This window comes from Elephas maximus, chromosome 21, assembly GCF_024166365.1.
Source record: "Elephas maximus indicus isolate mEleMax1 chromosome 21, mEleMax1 primary haplotype, whole genome shotgun sequence".
Taxonomy (NCBI): Eukaryota; Metazoa; Chordata; class Mammalia; order Proboscidea; family Elephantidae; genus Elephas; species Elephas maximus.
In genome coordinates this window covers 11,312,689-11,327,412 of record NC_064839.1, presented here as the reverse complement: position 1 = coordinate 11,327,412, position 14,724 = coordinate 11,312,689, and the positions used below count along the sequence as shown (strand labels likewise).

The following is a 14,724-nucleotide window of genomic DNA, read 5'->3' as shown; positions in this document are numbered from 1 at the left end:
GTAACAACAAATGCACCTTGATACGTAATCTCCAAGTGAGCAAACACGTTGCACAATTAATTTAAACCAAGAGAGGAAAGAATAATTCTTGATTTAGATCACAGCTCTTCCCAGTGGTCTCCTTCTTGGGAGCTCCTCTCTCCTGCTTCCACAAGTCCCCTGTCCCTAGAGGAGACGCTGGGCACATCGGGCCAAAAGTGCAGCTGCCATCAGGGCTCAGGAAGTCCTGGCACCCAGGCTGCCCTGGACACTGCTGTTAACATTCATACATGGCTGTAGAAACATTCTTTCAAAGTTGTTTTTTTATTCAACTGTTATTCAGCAATATACAATACGGTTTATAAACAAGTGTCTGGCCTTGTTTCCAATCTTTATTTAAAAATAAATATTATTGACAGTGAATTTCAATTATGATAAGATGTGTCTTTTTTTTAATCAAAATGTCTCAAAAGAAATAATTTACTTTAATTAAAAAAAAAAAAGAAGAAAAGCCCCCAAAGGAAAAAGTGAATTAAAAAAAAAAAAGATTCCTAAACACAATAACCTACTAAAAATATTTTGCTTTATCAGAAAGGCTTTGACCTGACATTTTTACATATTGTCCTAAAGGTAACTGCTCAACAGTTCGTGCAAAATGAAGACCTGGAGGAAGAGTTTAGAAAAGAAAAATACATCAAAGTCGAGAAATCACTGACCCCATGCACAGCGCATGGTGTGAACTCCATCTTATTTGGAAACTAGATGCATTATTTTAGGTGTTCTATGTTTGTGTAACTTCCCCCAAAATATGATTGATTGGTATTCCACGTGGACTTTGTCATGCTTCTCTTGGTCTCTGCGTCCGTCTGAGGTGCAGTCCTCAGGGAGGGTCCGGGCAGGCTCTGTGTGCGCTGAGGGTGGGGTGGAGGTGCGTCACTGTCCCATCAGCAGGCTCAGTAGCTTATGCAGAGCTAACAGGAGCAGGTAGAGGACGGGGTCTGTGGTGTAGCGAGGGCCAGTGCCTGCAGGGGGCGAGAAGACAGGTGGTTAGTGCCTGCTGCACCAGAACTGAGCCGCCCACGAGCCCACCGGGAAGAGGTGGACTTCCCAAGGCCTGGGCTCTGGATCTCAGCACCCAGCTCAGGGCCGGGTGCACAGTGGCTACCTCTGTGGAACCATAAAGGGTTTTGTTGCTGTCACTTGTTATTCACAGACCACCCATTTCAGGAGCCTATTGCAGTTTGAGGAGTCCCTGTGTGGTGCAGATGGTTAAGGCGTTCTGCCACTAAGCAAAAAGTTGGAGGTTTGAGTCCACTCAGAGGTGCCTCGGAAGAAAGGCCTGGCGATCTGCTTCCCAAAACACAGCCACTGAAAACCCTATGGAGCCAAGTTCTACTCTGACACACATGGGCTTGCCATGAATCAAAATCGACTCGATGGCAACTGTTTTTCTCTTTTTAAACTGTGGTCAGAAGGGCGAGCTGCTTTGTAGTTTTGAGGTCCAAGCCATCACCTTATTTTAACAAAAGGACAACAGGCTTCTTTGCCTGCCTTCCCCCCAGTGCTATGCTGCAGAATGTCCTCAGCATTTAAAATCCAGCTTCCTTTCCTCCTCCATGAAGCCTCCGTGATTGCACCACTGACCCCTTGTGTGTCCCCTCCAAGTACCCTGCCTGAGCGACACAGCCCAGCATCTCTGCGCCTCGTCTTGGGTATCCTGATGTTTTGTGTGTGAGTCTTCTTTCCAGAAGAACATTCTTAGTGCCCCCCTCCCCACACCACCCCAGGTCAGGATCAGGGTCAGATTCTGGGGTCACAGTGGGTAGCTCAGAAGTCACTGGCTAGTAGAGGTGGGTGAGCTAAGGTCCTGAGGAATGACCCCGGCACTGGTCTGGCTCACTCCCACCTGCTTTACCAATGTGGCCGCTAACCAGGCCACTTAGGCGGTAACACCTGGGCTTTATCCTGCCTCACTGGCCACAGCGGCAACCGCCCAGCTCCCCATCCTCAGGGTCGCCATCTGTTGGAAGCTGTCTTAGTCATCTAGTACTGCTATAAGAGAAATACCACAAGTGGATGGCTTTAACAAACAGAAATTTATTTTCTCACAGGTTAGGAGGCTAGAAGTACGCATTCAGAGCGCTGGGTCTAGGGGAAGGCTTTCTCTCTCTACTGGCTCTGGAGAATGGTCCTTGTCTCTTCAGCTTCTGCTTCCCGGTTCCTTGGAGATCTCCATGTGTCTTGGCATCTATCTTACCCCATCTCTGCTAGCTGGCTTGTTTAATCTCTACCTCAAAAGACATAGACTCAAGATATACCCTACACTAATCCTGCCTCATTGACATAACACTCAACTCATTCCCAAGTGGGATTGTAACCACAGGCATAGAGGTTAGGATTTACACACATATTTTGGGGGGACACAATACAATTTGTAACAGAAGGCCTCCTAGGGAGCGCTTCTTGGGACCAACAGTGCGGTGGGGGACACCCCACCCTGTGAACCCCAGGCTGCTCACATGGAAGCTGGGTGATTCCTCCAGGGTTGCAGGGGAGGGTGAGTGAGGAAGCTCCAATACTGGGGGGCGGCCCCACTAGCCTACCTGGAGTTGGGCTGCATGAATGGAAGTGGTTTCCAGTCCCAGCCTGCTCACCATGTCATCTGGAGGCCTCTCTTCCCACTTCACTGGACCCAGCCAGTAGAGGGGGAGCTTGGGCCCCAGACAGAGAAGCAGGCAGCCTTTCCTTGGGTTAACACCAGACATAAAGATGGTGTTGCCACCGCCTCCACTTGGGTCCTCTGAGGACAGGCCTCCATCCCCGCAGGTTTGCAGTTCCCTCCGAAAGCTGGGCCCGATCCCAGGATTTTTCCCCTCTCCAGGTGGAAGAGCTTTTAGTCTGTTCTCTCCAAGGTGTTCACCGAGTCCCCATTCGTTCCGATGCTGGCAATAAATGCTGTCCGTGCCCCAGGCTCCCTTCTGTGAAAGGAGGGGGCCAGACAAGTGCTCCCAGGGCCCATGCCAGCTCAAGCGCTCCAGGATTCCATCTGTTTGCTTTTGGAGACATGAGCTGTGTTCAAAGATCTAGGGGTACAGGGGCAGGGGTTCAGACACAGCTTGGAGCCCCTCTGAGACTCTCAAGGTCAGGACAAATCCAACAGTGCAAGCCTTCCTCTTCAGGTAGTTATTTTTCAAATCACTGTCACTCCTGGCCCTCCTTCCGGCTGGGCTCCGGCTCACACTCTGCCTTTTGCCGTCTGTCAGTGGGAAGGATGGCAGTGCAGTGGTCACTCCAAAGACTTGGGTCCCCCAGCAGCTCCTCACTGCTGACCCCATCATGCATTGCTGAGAAGGACTAAGGGAGGATGTGGTGATGGACTTGCTGGCAGCTGGCCAGGCTTGGGGAGAACTCACCGGGCCTGGGTGTGTAGGGATAGAGGTCCCAGAGATTGCAGAGCGCTGCCTCCTGGGCACACAAGGCCCCATGCCAGGCCAGCCCCAGAGGCCTTACAGGTCTCCTGATGTGGATCTTTCTGCGCCCACAATCCCTGACACGCAGACAGATGCAGACGGACAGAAACTCCCGTGAAGGTATTGAAGAGTGGCTGCATGCGAGCAATACAACTTCAGAGCAAGCTGGACCCGGCAAACCAGGCTCGGAAGCCCGTGAAAGTGCAAGGCCTCTGAGATGCAGGGGGAAATCGGATTTGCCTCCAAATCCTGCTAACTACTTGTTCCCACTACTAGAGACTCAGCAATTCAGGTTTAAGAGTTTTAAAATTGCACAAGACTTTAAAAATCAGTTCTTTTTAACTCTGTACTGGGTCTGGGTGTGGGCGGCGGGGCCAGGAGGACTGCAGTGATGCCTTCCAGAGGCCAGCATCCGGGGAGGTGGAGACTGGGGTGGCCGGTGTGGCTCCCAGATGGCCCCTTATCCTCTTCCTGGCCCAGCACACACACAGTGAGTGGACGCCAAGGGAGGTGGTGAAGGTAGTGAGCTGGCACCCAGTCCTAGCCCTGTGCCCAACTTGCTGTGTGACCCCGGGCAGGACCTCTGGGTCTCGGTCCAGTTCATAAAATGAGGGTAATGACACATGGGTGCCACGGAACCTTGGAGCCCAGCTAACATCTTGCGATTGAAGCAAAGGAGGCAGCTTTACTCAGGCCTTCCTTCAGGGCCCGTGCTCTACCCACATGACAGGAGGCCAAGCTGTGAATTAGGTTCTTGGGGAGGGGGCAAGTGGTGACTCCACTCTGCTCTGGGCTCCTGTAGGCCTGGGGGTGTGTGAGTGTGGTCAGGTGGGGTGAAGGTCTGCTCTATGCTGTGGAGCAGAGCTGAGGGGGCCCCCACCTGCTCTATGCTATGGAGCAGAGCTGAGGGGACCCCCCCACCCTGTGGGCACTGGGATCGTGGTGGGCTCTTCCCCAGCTGATCAGCAGGGACAGCTAGCCAGGGCGGCCACTACCCTTTCTCCATCTGCCCAGCCCCTACTAGGATCAAGGATGGTGTCCTTTGCCTTGTGGGGAGACTTTTGTTCCTGTTATGGCCTGAGGCTTTTGTCATGCTGGCCACACATGGGAGGGAATGCTGTCTTTCCCCATCAGGGGTTGAGAAAACCAGTGACAGACACACCTGGCTCCATCACCATCCAGACCTGGGGCCTGCAGACGAGGGGTTGCCTAGGTCAGAGCTTTGCAGACTGTGCCCTTGAGCTCAGATGGCTCTGCGGGGTTGCTTCTTTTTGATTAAGTTTTGTTATGTATTTATTTAAATATTATTTATTTTGCTAAAATTTATTCTAGATTTGTAAAGAGTAAATAAAATTAGGATACATTTGAGGCCTGGCTACACACCAAAAACCAAACCAAACCCGTTGCCGTCAAATTGATTCCAACTCATGGTGACCCTATAGGACAGAGTAGAACTGCCCCATAGGGTTTCTAAGGAGTGGCTGGTAGACTCGAACTGCCGACCTTTAGGTTAGCAGCCATAGCTCTTAACCACTGCACCACCAGCAATGGTTAACTGGCCGGTCCCGGCTCTTGCAGCCTGGGTGAGGCTGGGCTTCATTCTGCAGGATGATACTGGAAGGCTTCGTTTGTCTTTGACGCGTCCTCTCCAGCGTCCTACGACAATACTCATTTGCTAAGTACAGGTACTCACAGGAGAACAAGTCCGAGGATAGAAGCTGCCCAGGCTTCAGCTGACAGAGCTGTTCCAAGAGCGAGCATCGCACATCAGAACACAAAGCGGCGCTGAGGCCCTTGCAGCCAGGCCTTCCTGCTGCAAGCAGAGCAGCACTGCCTGTGTCCTGCGTTTTGTGCCGTCGGGACCCGCCTTTCGAACAAGGTCTTCTTGGCTGCAAAAGCTGGGAACCAGGCTGAGTGCCTCCGCAGCAGTGAAGCTCAATTCTACTTTTTTCTTCTCTTCTGCTGCATCTGAGGACAAGAAGAGAGGCCTGGCCCCCAAGTGGCAGCAATCTAAGCTTCGCTGGCCACGGTGCACTGGCCTTAGACATCTCTCTAGCCACGGGTGGAGGCCTGTCTGCCTGGGGCAGCTGGTGAGAATGGCCAGGCTTTGGCCCATCCTGCCCTGGGTCCACCCTGCCTCAGCCCTGTCCCAGGCCCCTTCCAGGACTGCGGCCGGCTGACAGCCAAGCCCCCACTGAAGGAGAAGGCTCCCTCCTGGGGCTTCCCAGGCCAGGGTGTGGAGAGCTTCTCTCTGAGTGGGAGCAAAGAGAGACATTTAGGAGCCATCTGGGCCCTGGTCAATCCCATCCCTTTGCCCACAGGGGAGACACAGCTTTGGGAGACAGTCGTGTCCAGGACACTGTTGGAGCCAGCCCTCCTTCTCCTTCCCCGTTTCCCACTGTCTCCACTCACTGCACTGCCTTACTGGTTATAAAATGCCATCTCCTACAGAGCTCAAGGGCCTTGTGAAGGCACACAGTGGCCCCGGAGGGCTGTCTGGTCTGCAGAAGGGTTGGTTTGGGGGCACAGAGAGTTTTAAAGAATTGTGAGTTACAATCCAACACGTAAAAATTGGCAGGAAGTTTTTAAGTAAAAGCACAGATTTAGGGTTTTTGGTAGAAAGTCCTCAAACCTAGACACACGGGGCCCACCTTGCCACCAGGCCTGGCTCCGCCGGCCCTGCCCAGCAGCCAGCTGTTCTTCTGGCAACAATTGCCTGTTCTCCCACCTCGACCACTCCCTTTGCATCCCCAGTGTGGGGCTGTGTGAGCCGCCATTACTGCCCTTACGTGGCTGGGCCCCTTTTCACCCAGCTTCCCCACTCATTCACGCCCTGGCCCCTTGTAGCATCTGGTAGGAGCCAGGAGGCCTGCCCGCTCCCAACCTGGGCTCCAATGCTTCCTAGGTAGCGGTGTGGCCAGGGCAGCCCCTTCCCTGATGACAGGGGCTGGGAAACAAAAGGGCTGACTTTGAGCTGGCCCTCCCAGACCTGACATCCTGGCTTCTGCCTGGGTCATCTCGCCCTGGCAAAGGGACCCTCCTCGGGGACCTGCTGTGACCCCAGTTTTCTGCCCCCACTGGAGGTGTACCAGGCAGGTGAGCCTGTCGCCTGCTGCTGGGCGCGAAGTCACCACCTTGCAAGGCTGCTGCTTCCCTTGTTGATGTTCCAGTTAAATCCTTCCCTGGCTATTTATTCCAAGGGAGTCAGCGAAGGAATGACTGAGCGCTAACAGAATTTCAGGCCCTGGTAGCACAGAGGTTAAGAGCTCAGCTGCTAACCAAAAAGGTCGGCAGTTCGAATCCACCAGCTCCTCCTTGGAAACACTATGGGGCACTTCTACTCTTTCCTGTAGGGTCACTATGAGTCAGAATCAACTCCCCAGCAATGTTTTTAAACAGAATTTGGTAGAATTAATTTCCACCATAAGATTAATGCAAGCTGGTAACTAGCACAAAAAATGGGAGCAACAAATGCCGGTGGGTTTTGAGGAAAATAGAGATATTTGAAAGAAAAGTCAAGTGGGGGACATAGAGCTGGGGGAGAGCAGATGGATCTGGCCCATCTGTCCTGCTCTTGGTCCCAGCCTGCTGTCCTGTCCAACCCAGGCCCGCAGAGCCACCCGCCCTGAGCCCTGGGCAGCTAGTTCCTGACTTTGAAGGCCAGCTGTCCTCCCTTGGTGACGTCATGTCCTCTGGGATGAAGCCCAGATGACAGGCTCAGTGTCCAGGCAGGGGAGGAGCCAGGAGCTCTCTGGCTGGATGGAGGCTGAGGCGGGTGCCCATGCTGGTCTTAGCCAGGCCTTGCTTCCCGGCTGCACCCCATTCTCTCCTTCCACGGCTGAGGTTCAGCTTTCTGCCACACCTGGCCCAGGTAATAGCAGCACCTAAGTGTGTTCCTGCCTCCGTCACCCCCATGCCGCCTCCCGTCTTCAGACACACCTGGAGAGCTCTCCCCAAGTGCAGAGCTTTTGACCGGTTCCCTCTGCCCACAGGAGAAGGGCCAGCATCTCAGCGGCCCAGTCAGGCCTTCTCGTGTCCTGTGCCGGCTACACCTCCCCTCTTACTCCCCAGCCACCAGCCCTGTGCTCTGGTGCATGGTTCCCCACAAGCACACACCAGCCCGACCCTGCAGAACAGAACTGCTAACCCCTTCCTTTGCTCTGTCGAGGTCTGACTGTCCCTTGAGCCTTGACCAAGTGCTGCCTCCTCCAGGGAGCCCTCTTGGAGCACAGGGACACAGGGGACTTGGCACCAATGTTTGTGCTGCTCATGTGGCTTCTGTCCCCTCTCCCCGACCCCATCCTCCATAAACACCTTTGTCACAACATGTCCTGCCTCTCCAGCCACGGTGGAAACCCACAGCACCCGAGGACTGGCCTCAGGTTTCCTTTTGTACTCACTCCCAGCAAGCGGCCCCACCTGCAGCCGGACACGGTAATCTCCTGGTGTTGGAGCTGATGACCACCTGTGGTTGGGCAGTGGGGAGGGGACGGGAGGGAGCAGACCCAGTGGGTTCAAGTGACTGCCAAGCACCTTGAGGGGTAATAATAACACCGGCCAGTGCTCACTAGGGCCAGGTGCTGCTGCAAGCATGCTCCTTGTTGTTGCTAGCTGCTATCGAGTTGGCCCCCGACTCACGGAGACCCCATGGACAACAGAACAAAACGTGTCTGGTCTTCGCCGCCCCCATGATCAGTTGCAGATCAGACCATTCGATCCATGGGGTTTCGCCAGCTGATTTTCAGGAGTAGATGGCCAGGCCTTTCTTCCTAGTCCGTCCTAGTCTGGAAGCTCCGCTGAAACCTGTTCAGCATCATAGCAACATGCAGGCCTCCACTGACAGACAGGTGGTGGCTGCGCGTGAGGTGCGTTGGCCAGGGATTGAACCTGGGTCTCCCGTGTGGAAGGCGAGAGTTCCACCATGGAACCACTGCTGTCCCTACTTACGTTACATTCAACTCTCGTAACTGTTGGGGTTACTACCTCACGCCCATTTTATAGATGGGGAAACTGAAATCCAAGGAGGTGAAACAACTTGCCTGAGACCTAGGGTTGTCAGATAAAATCCAGGACACAGTTAAATTTGAACTTCAGATAAACAATGGATACTTTTTAGTATATGTACACCCCAAATACTGCGTGGAGTAGGGATTCTCATTCCTGAAAATGCCCCGGCTTGACCCCAGCCCCAGGCTATTTCCAAGGGAGGGAGAGTAGGGATGAACCTTTTTTGTGTGTGTGTTTTTTAATGTTTTGTGTGGGTTTTTAATGTGGCCAACTTTGTTGCTAACTCCTTTCCAGCTTCCTGTTTCTGAGGAAATGACATTTTGCCCCAAATGATCCTTTAATGGTGGCACTGACAAGAATAGTGGGCAGGCCCTTTCCTTCTGGCCAGGCGGCTGGTGTCTGTCCAAAGGCCATGGGCAGTCCCGACCACGGTGAGCCGTGCTCCCAGGTGGGATGGTGGGGGCTGCCTCCCTCGGTCCAGTTAGCAGGCTGGCTGGGACTGTCATCACCTGGAACCCCTTCAATGCCCTGCTGAGGTTCTCTAAGCTTTGGGGCTGCACAGTGGTAGCAGATACTCAGGTCTCTGTGCCAGGAGCGGTGCTCAGCCCTGTCCAGGCAGCCTCTCCTTTAATCCTCTCAGCCCTTAGGAGGGAGGCCCTCATTCCTCTCTCACAGGTGAGGCCCAGAGAGGTTAAGCGACTTGCCCAAGTTCACACAGCTGGAAGGAAGCAGACTTCTCTCAAGTGACTCCTGGTCCCTACGAGCGGAGTCCAGGCTCCTCAGCTGGCCCTGAGCTCTTCATGCCCCAGCCAGTGGATGTTTCGGCCTCCAGTGCCCCCACACTCCTTCAAGGCCCCAAGCTCCAGGCTACGGGGCTCCTCGGTTTGCCATGTGTGCCCATGCTCTCCTGCCTCCAGGCCCTGTTCATGCTCCTCCCTGGCTCTACTGCCCTTCTCTGTCCCCTGGCAGCCCAGGGCCCACCCGGCCTCCACAGGTGACCTCCAAGACAGCTCTCAGTCCAGCCCCTTCTCTCTGCCTCCACTTGCCCGTGCCCACCTTTAACCCCCTTACCACCCTCGGCTCTCACATGGGCAGTTGCCACAGCTCCTTGCTGGCCCCCCAGATCTGTGAGCCCCAATAAGCCATCACCCTGTCACCCTGCTGCGGCCAGAGCACCCTTTTTAAATGCAAAGTACAAGCCACACCCCCCTCCGGAAACCCCCCACAGGCTTCCCTTTGCTTTCAGGATGAAGACCTGACTTCTTACCTGGCTGCAGGCCCTGCCTCTGGGGCCCCAGTCCACCTTGTTCTATGGGCTCCAAAAGGCAAGTTTCATTTCTCCTGAGCTTTTCTCTCAAGTTGTATTGGGCAGCCATGGTGTTCTTCCTTTTCACACCTGTCTCCTCTGCCGGGGTGAAGACCACGACTGTCTCAGACACACTGTACCTCTCCACTACCTAGCACCCTGCCCAGCACTCTGAAATACTCATACAATGTTTGTTGAAGGAATGAATGAATGAGTGAGTGAATGAATGACATCCTTGCTTGGTCTGAGTAACAGATGCCCTGGATGCTGGGTCAGAGGCTTCACACACAGTATCTTGGTTTTAATCTTCAAGTAAGAGCTGGGCTAGGAGCCTGCCTGAGGCTCCTCTAGGGTCTGGGGCTATCGCAAGGATCTGACCCTTGAGCAGCTCAAGGCTTTCTCTACAGGCCTCTCTGCCGAACTTTCAAACTAATTTTACCTTTTCTAAAATTACATTTTAAAATTTGTATATTATTACGTTATGTGTAGCTTTGAAAGCCGCTTCAAATTCTTTCCTTAGAAGGCAACATGTGGATAAAATATTTGGACTAGATCAGTTGTTTTTAACTCTTTTAAAGCAGCTAAACGCCTCCCCACCTTTGTTTTTCAAGTTAATTGCTGCATTGTTGCTGCTAGTTGCCATCTCGAAGGAACAGAAAACATTGTCCCATTCTGAGCCATCTTCACCATTGTGCCTGTGCTCGAGTCCGTTATTGGAACTACTGTGCCACGCCTTCCAACCTAGGAGGCTCATCTTCCAGTGCTGTATTGGACAATACTCTGTGTAACCCACGGGGTTTTCGTTGGCTAAGTTTCACAAGTAGACCACCAGGCCTCTCTTCCTAGTCTGTCTTAGTGTGGAAGCTCGGCTGAAACCTGTTGGTCACGGGTGATCCTGCTGGTATTTGAAATACCAGTGGCACATCTCCCAGCACCACAGCAACACGCAAGCCACAACAGTCCTACAAGCCGGCAGATGGGTGGTGGAATTGCTGCATGGAACCCCAATAAATAAAACCATTAGAAGCAGAGCTGCTCTGGCTTTAGCCGGGTGTGGGGCTTGGGGCCAGAGTTCCAAGGAACACAGTTTGGGAACCACTTGTCCAGAGGCTGTCTAGAGCCCCTTCCAGATCTAGAACTCCTGGATTCTCAGACGCTGGACTGCTGGTATGCCCACTACACAGATGGGGAGATGGGGACCTGTCAGGGCTTCAACTGAGTGGATTCAGCACTCCCACCGCCCCACTGCCCCACAGCAGCTTCACAGCTCCAGTCTTAGTTGGCTCTGGGGGGAGGTCCTTGTCGTCAATCTTCCCCTGGTCTAGGAGTTTTTCAGCGAAGAAATCTTGGGTCCAAAGGATGCATTCTCCTCCTGGTTCTTCATTCTTGGTGGTAGGAGGTCCCTTTTCTCTCTGCTCCATTCTCTCTTTTATATCTCAAAAGAGATCGACTCAAGATGCAGCCTAATTCTGTAGATTGTGTCCTGCCTCATTAACATAACTGCCCCAAATCCTGCCTCGTTAACATCATGGAGGTAGGGTTTACAACACAAAAGATAATTGTATCACATCACAAAATGGAGGACAATCACACAATACTGGGCATCATGGCCTAGCCAAGTTGACACATATTTTTAGGGGACACAATTCAATTCATAACAGTCCCCATCTCAGCCCTGTTGAATCCCCATGCTCTGTGGACACCTGGCCTCCCCTCCATAGCCTTCATGCCCCTGGAGGCAGGGTCTGTTCCCTGATGGCTGCCAGCTCAGGCCAACAGTGGGCACTCAATGTCTGCTCAAAGAAGGCTGCTCAGGTGTGGGTCCAGGCTGCAGGCTCCTTATCCTGCTCAGCAAACACCTTGCCCCTGGCCAAGACAAGGAGCCTTCTGGACAGAGGGTCAGGGAAGAGCGAGGACCCTGAGGCTGGCACGTCAGGCATAGCCGTCATTCTTCCCTACTGCCAGTGCCCTTGCTTTCACCTTGACACCTGTCTGTATCTTTGTTTCAGGCTGGAGACTTTTCTTTAGAAACACAACTCAGCCAGAAAGGTTAACACATTTTAATTGCCCAGGGATGGTGCTCAGAAAATTCTATAACATGTGCTCATTAAATAAAATTAGCACAGAGGAGCTGCCCAGGATATGTCATGCATTAAAATACGACTTTGCAGAATAGAATGCATCATGAATTATTGCCTTGTGTATTTTCATGTTGCATTAGTCTTTAATGCAAATACAGTTATTCATCTGCCCACCTGGAGATTTAATTTTTTAAATGTCTGAAAAATACATCTACATTAACTTTTACATGGACAGTAATCAGCAAGTCTGGGCCAGACTGCATCCACCAGAGTGTGCAGTGGCTCTGGGAAGCCTTTATCGGGATCTTGAAGGGAGTCCAGAGCCCAGGGAGGGGGGTCCAAAGTCCAGCAGGTGGAGGGAGTCCCCTGCTCCTGCCCCTCACCAGCAAGTAATGATCTGAATGGCTGGGGGGCCAGGGGAGCTGGAGCCAGCTGGGGGACTGTGCCCACTTGCTTTGCCCATCTCTCCTGTCTGTGTATGATAGAAGCCTTGACTGGCATGGAATTCTGGGGCCTCACCAGTCTGTGCCATGCCATTACTTGGGACCTAGAATTCTCCCTGTGGTCTCCTTGCTGGAAGACTCAGTTTCAGTTTGCATTGCTCAGGTTCTAAACTGCAACTCTAAGCACGTCTACTGCTCTAATCCCAGCTGTCCTGCATTGCCCAGCTCATATCCCATGCCATCCTTCTACCCACCCCCTTCATTTACCTTCCATCTGTGTCCATCCACATACCTACTCATCCTTCCCTTTACTCATCTCCCATCTGTGCCCCATTCACACACCCATCGTCCTTCCTTCCACCGATCCCCCAACTCTATTCACATACCCACTCGCCCTTGTTTCCACCCATGCCCCACCCACGTTCCACTGACATATCCATTCATTCTTCCATCCGTCTACCCACTCATTCACACATCCATCCTTCCATCCATCTCCAGGCACTCATCCTTCCATCTAATCTTCTATCCACGCATCCTTCTGTCCATCTACTCAGCCACACGTCCTTTCTTCCACCCACCCCATCCACTCACCCCCCATCCATTCATCCTTCCATCCATCCTCCTTCTACTTATTTTTCACCCATCCACCCACCCATTCACCCCATCACTCATCCAGACGTTCATGTACTCATCCATGCAGTTAGTCCAAGCCCCATCATCTCTTGGCTGGATCACTGCCTCTAGAGTGGTCTCCTCACATCCACTCTTCCCCCACCTCTCCAGTCGCCACACTGCAGCCAGAGTTATCATTTCCGAAAGCACTGTGTCCCCCTTCCTCAGTTGCTCCTCATCCAACTGCCCTTAGGATAAAGCCACAGCTCCCTAAGTCCCTTGTAGGTCTTGACCTAGTTCCCGCTCTGCTCCTCCTTCTTGCTTTCTGTCCCAGCCACAGTAACCTTTTGTGAGGCCCTTGTACTGCCCTTGCTCCCACCTGCCGCAGGACCTTTATACACACTGCTCCCTCTTCCTGAAAGGCTCTTCCCTCCTTCTTGACCTAGTCAACTCTTAACCGTCTTCCAGATTATGGCTCAAATCTCACCTCCTCAGGGACCCTTCCCTGACTGGGTCAACTCTCCCTATTCCTAGCTTGGTAGCCCATGGTCCTCTCCTTCAGGTCACCAGACACGGTTACAAATTTCCACTCACAGCATGATTATTTGATTGGAATCTGTCTCTCCCTCTGTCATACTCTCAGGACCTCATCAGTCTCACTCATGCTGTGTACTCAGTGACTCACATAGTTCCTGGCACATAATAGATGCCCCATGGACATTTGTTGAATGAATGAATGAATGGGTACCTACTAGTGCCAGGCCCAGGGCCAAGCACATGGGGTAGTGAGGACTCAGAGATGAGTGGAGTCAGGGGCACACAGTCTAGGGGGTGCACTCGGCAGGACACTGACTCCCGGACAGGGAAGGAAACGCGGGGGCCCTGAGATGGCAGCGAGGTGCTCTGGATGTCAGGGTGGGGAGAGCCCTTTGGCTGCAGGGTCAGAGAAGCCTCCCTCTCCTCCTTTGCAAAGCGATCCAGCTGTCGGCCCACTCTGGCCTCACTTTTTCTGAACCCTCCTGTACCCATGATCTCCTGGAGGCAAGGGTGTGGTCTAACTGATGCTCTGGGCAGCTCCCTGGCCCATGGACCAGACCAGGCCAGATACAGTTGGCCTGGAACCTCCACCCCTGCAGCATGAGCACTAACTGAGTTGATGTCAGTTCCCCCTCCCCTGGGTTTATTGGAGCTCCTTCTGTGGGCCAAGCTGTACTTGTACAAGAATCAATCATGATAAAGTTTCTCTAAGGACTGATGTTCAGCTGGGCTTTTCTGGCTTCAGGAGAGCCGAGATTTCCTCCTGAGATGGCTGATAAGCAAGTGTGGGTCAGCAGAGGGCAGGCGCTCTGTCTTTGGAGGTACCCAGTTGAAGGCAGTGGGCCTCCTTCTCTGAGAGTCTGCAAGAGTGTCCCTGTGCTGGGTGGGATCCCTGTCTGTGGGCAGTGGGGATGCGGGTAGGAGGAAGGATCCTGGCCTCCTGCCCCCCCCCACCTGCAGCCTGCTCACTCTCCCAACACCTCTGGGGGTGGCCTGGCTACCTTCTCCCCACTTGTCCCTGGATGTCAAGTCACACCTTTATCAGCACAGACAGCAGAGCGAGGGGAGATGGGCGGGGTGTGCACATGAGTGCAAAATGCAGGAACACGCATGGAATGGCTGGCACAAACCCTGAGCCTGTACCACGGCTCGGGGCCGACCCTTGCAGGCCACGCACATCCCAGCACCACAGCTCTGTCGCCCGTGCTGTGTGGAGAGGATGCCAGGTCCCTCTCTCCAGTCCAGGCCAGCCCTGGGGGCTGCTCGATGCTGGGGGCAGGAAGGGGCTT

General features: G+C 53.3%; 1 protein-coding gene across 1 annotated transcript in view; it reads right to left on the bottom strand.

Moving 5' to 3' along the window:
- Positions 1-810: 810 nt before the first annotated feature.
- Positions 811-14,724, bottom strand: part of VSTM2B (V-set and transmembrane domain containing 2B) — a 28,264-nt gene continuing 14,350 nt past the window's right edge. Inside the window, exon 5 of the mRNA XM_049864406.1 lies at positions 811-1,001. Within this exon, the coding sequence (XP_049720363.1) occupies positions 913-1,001 (89 nt within the window). The 3' untranslated portion in view covers positions 811-912. The remainder of the gene's footprint in view (positions 1,002-14,724) is intronic.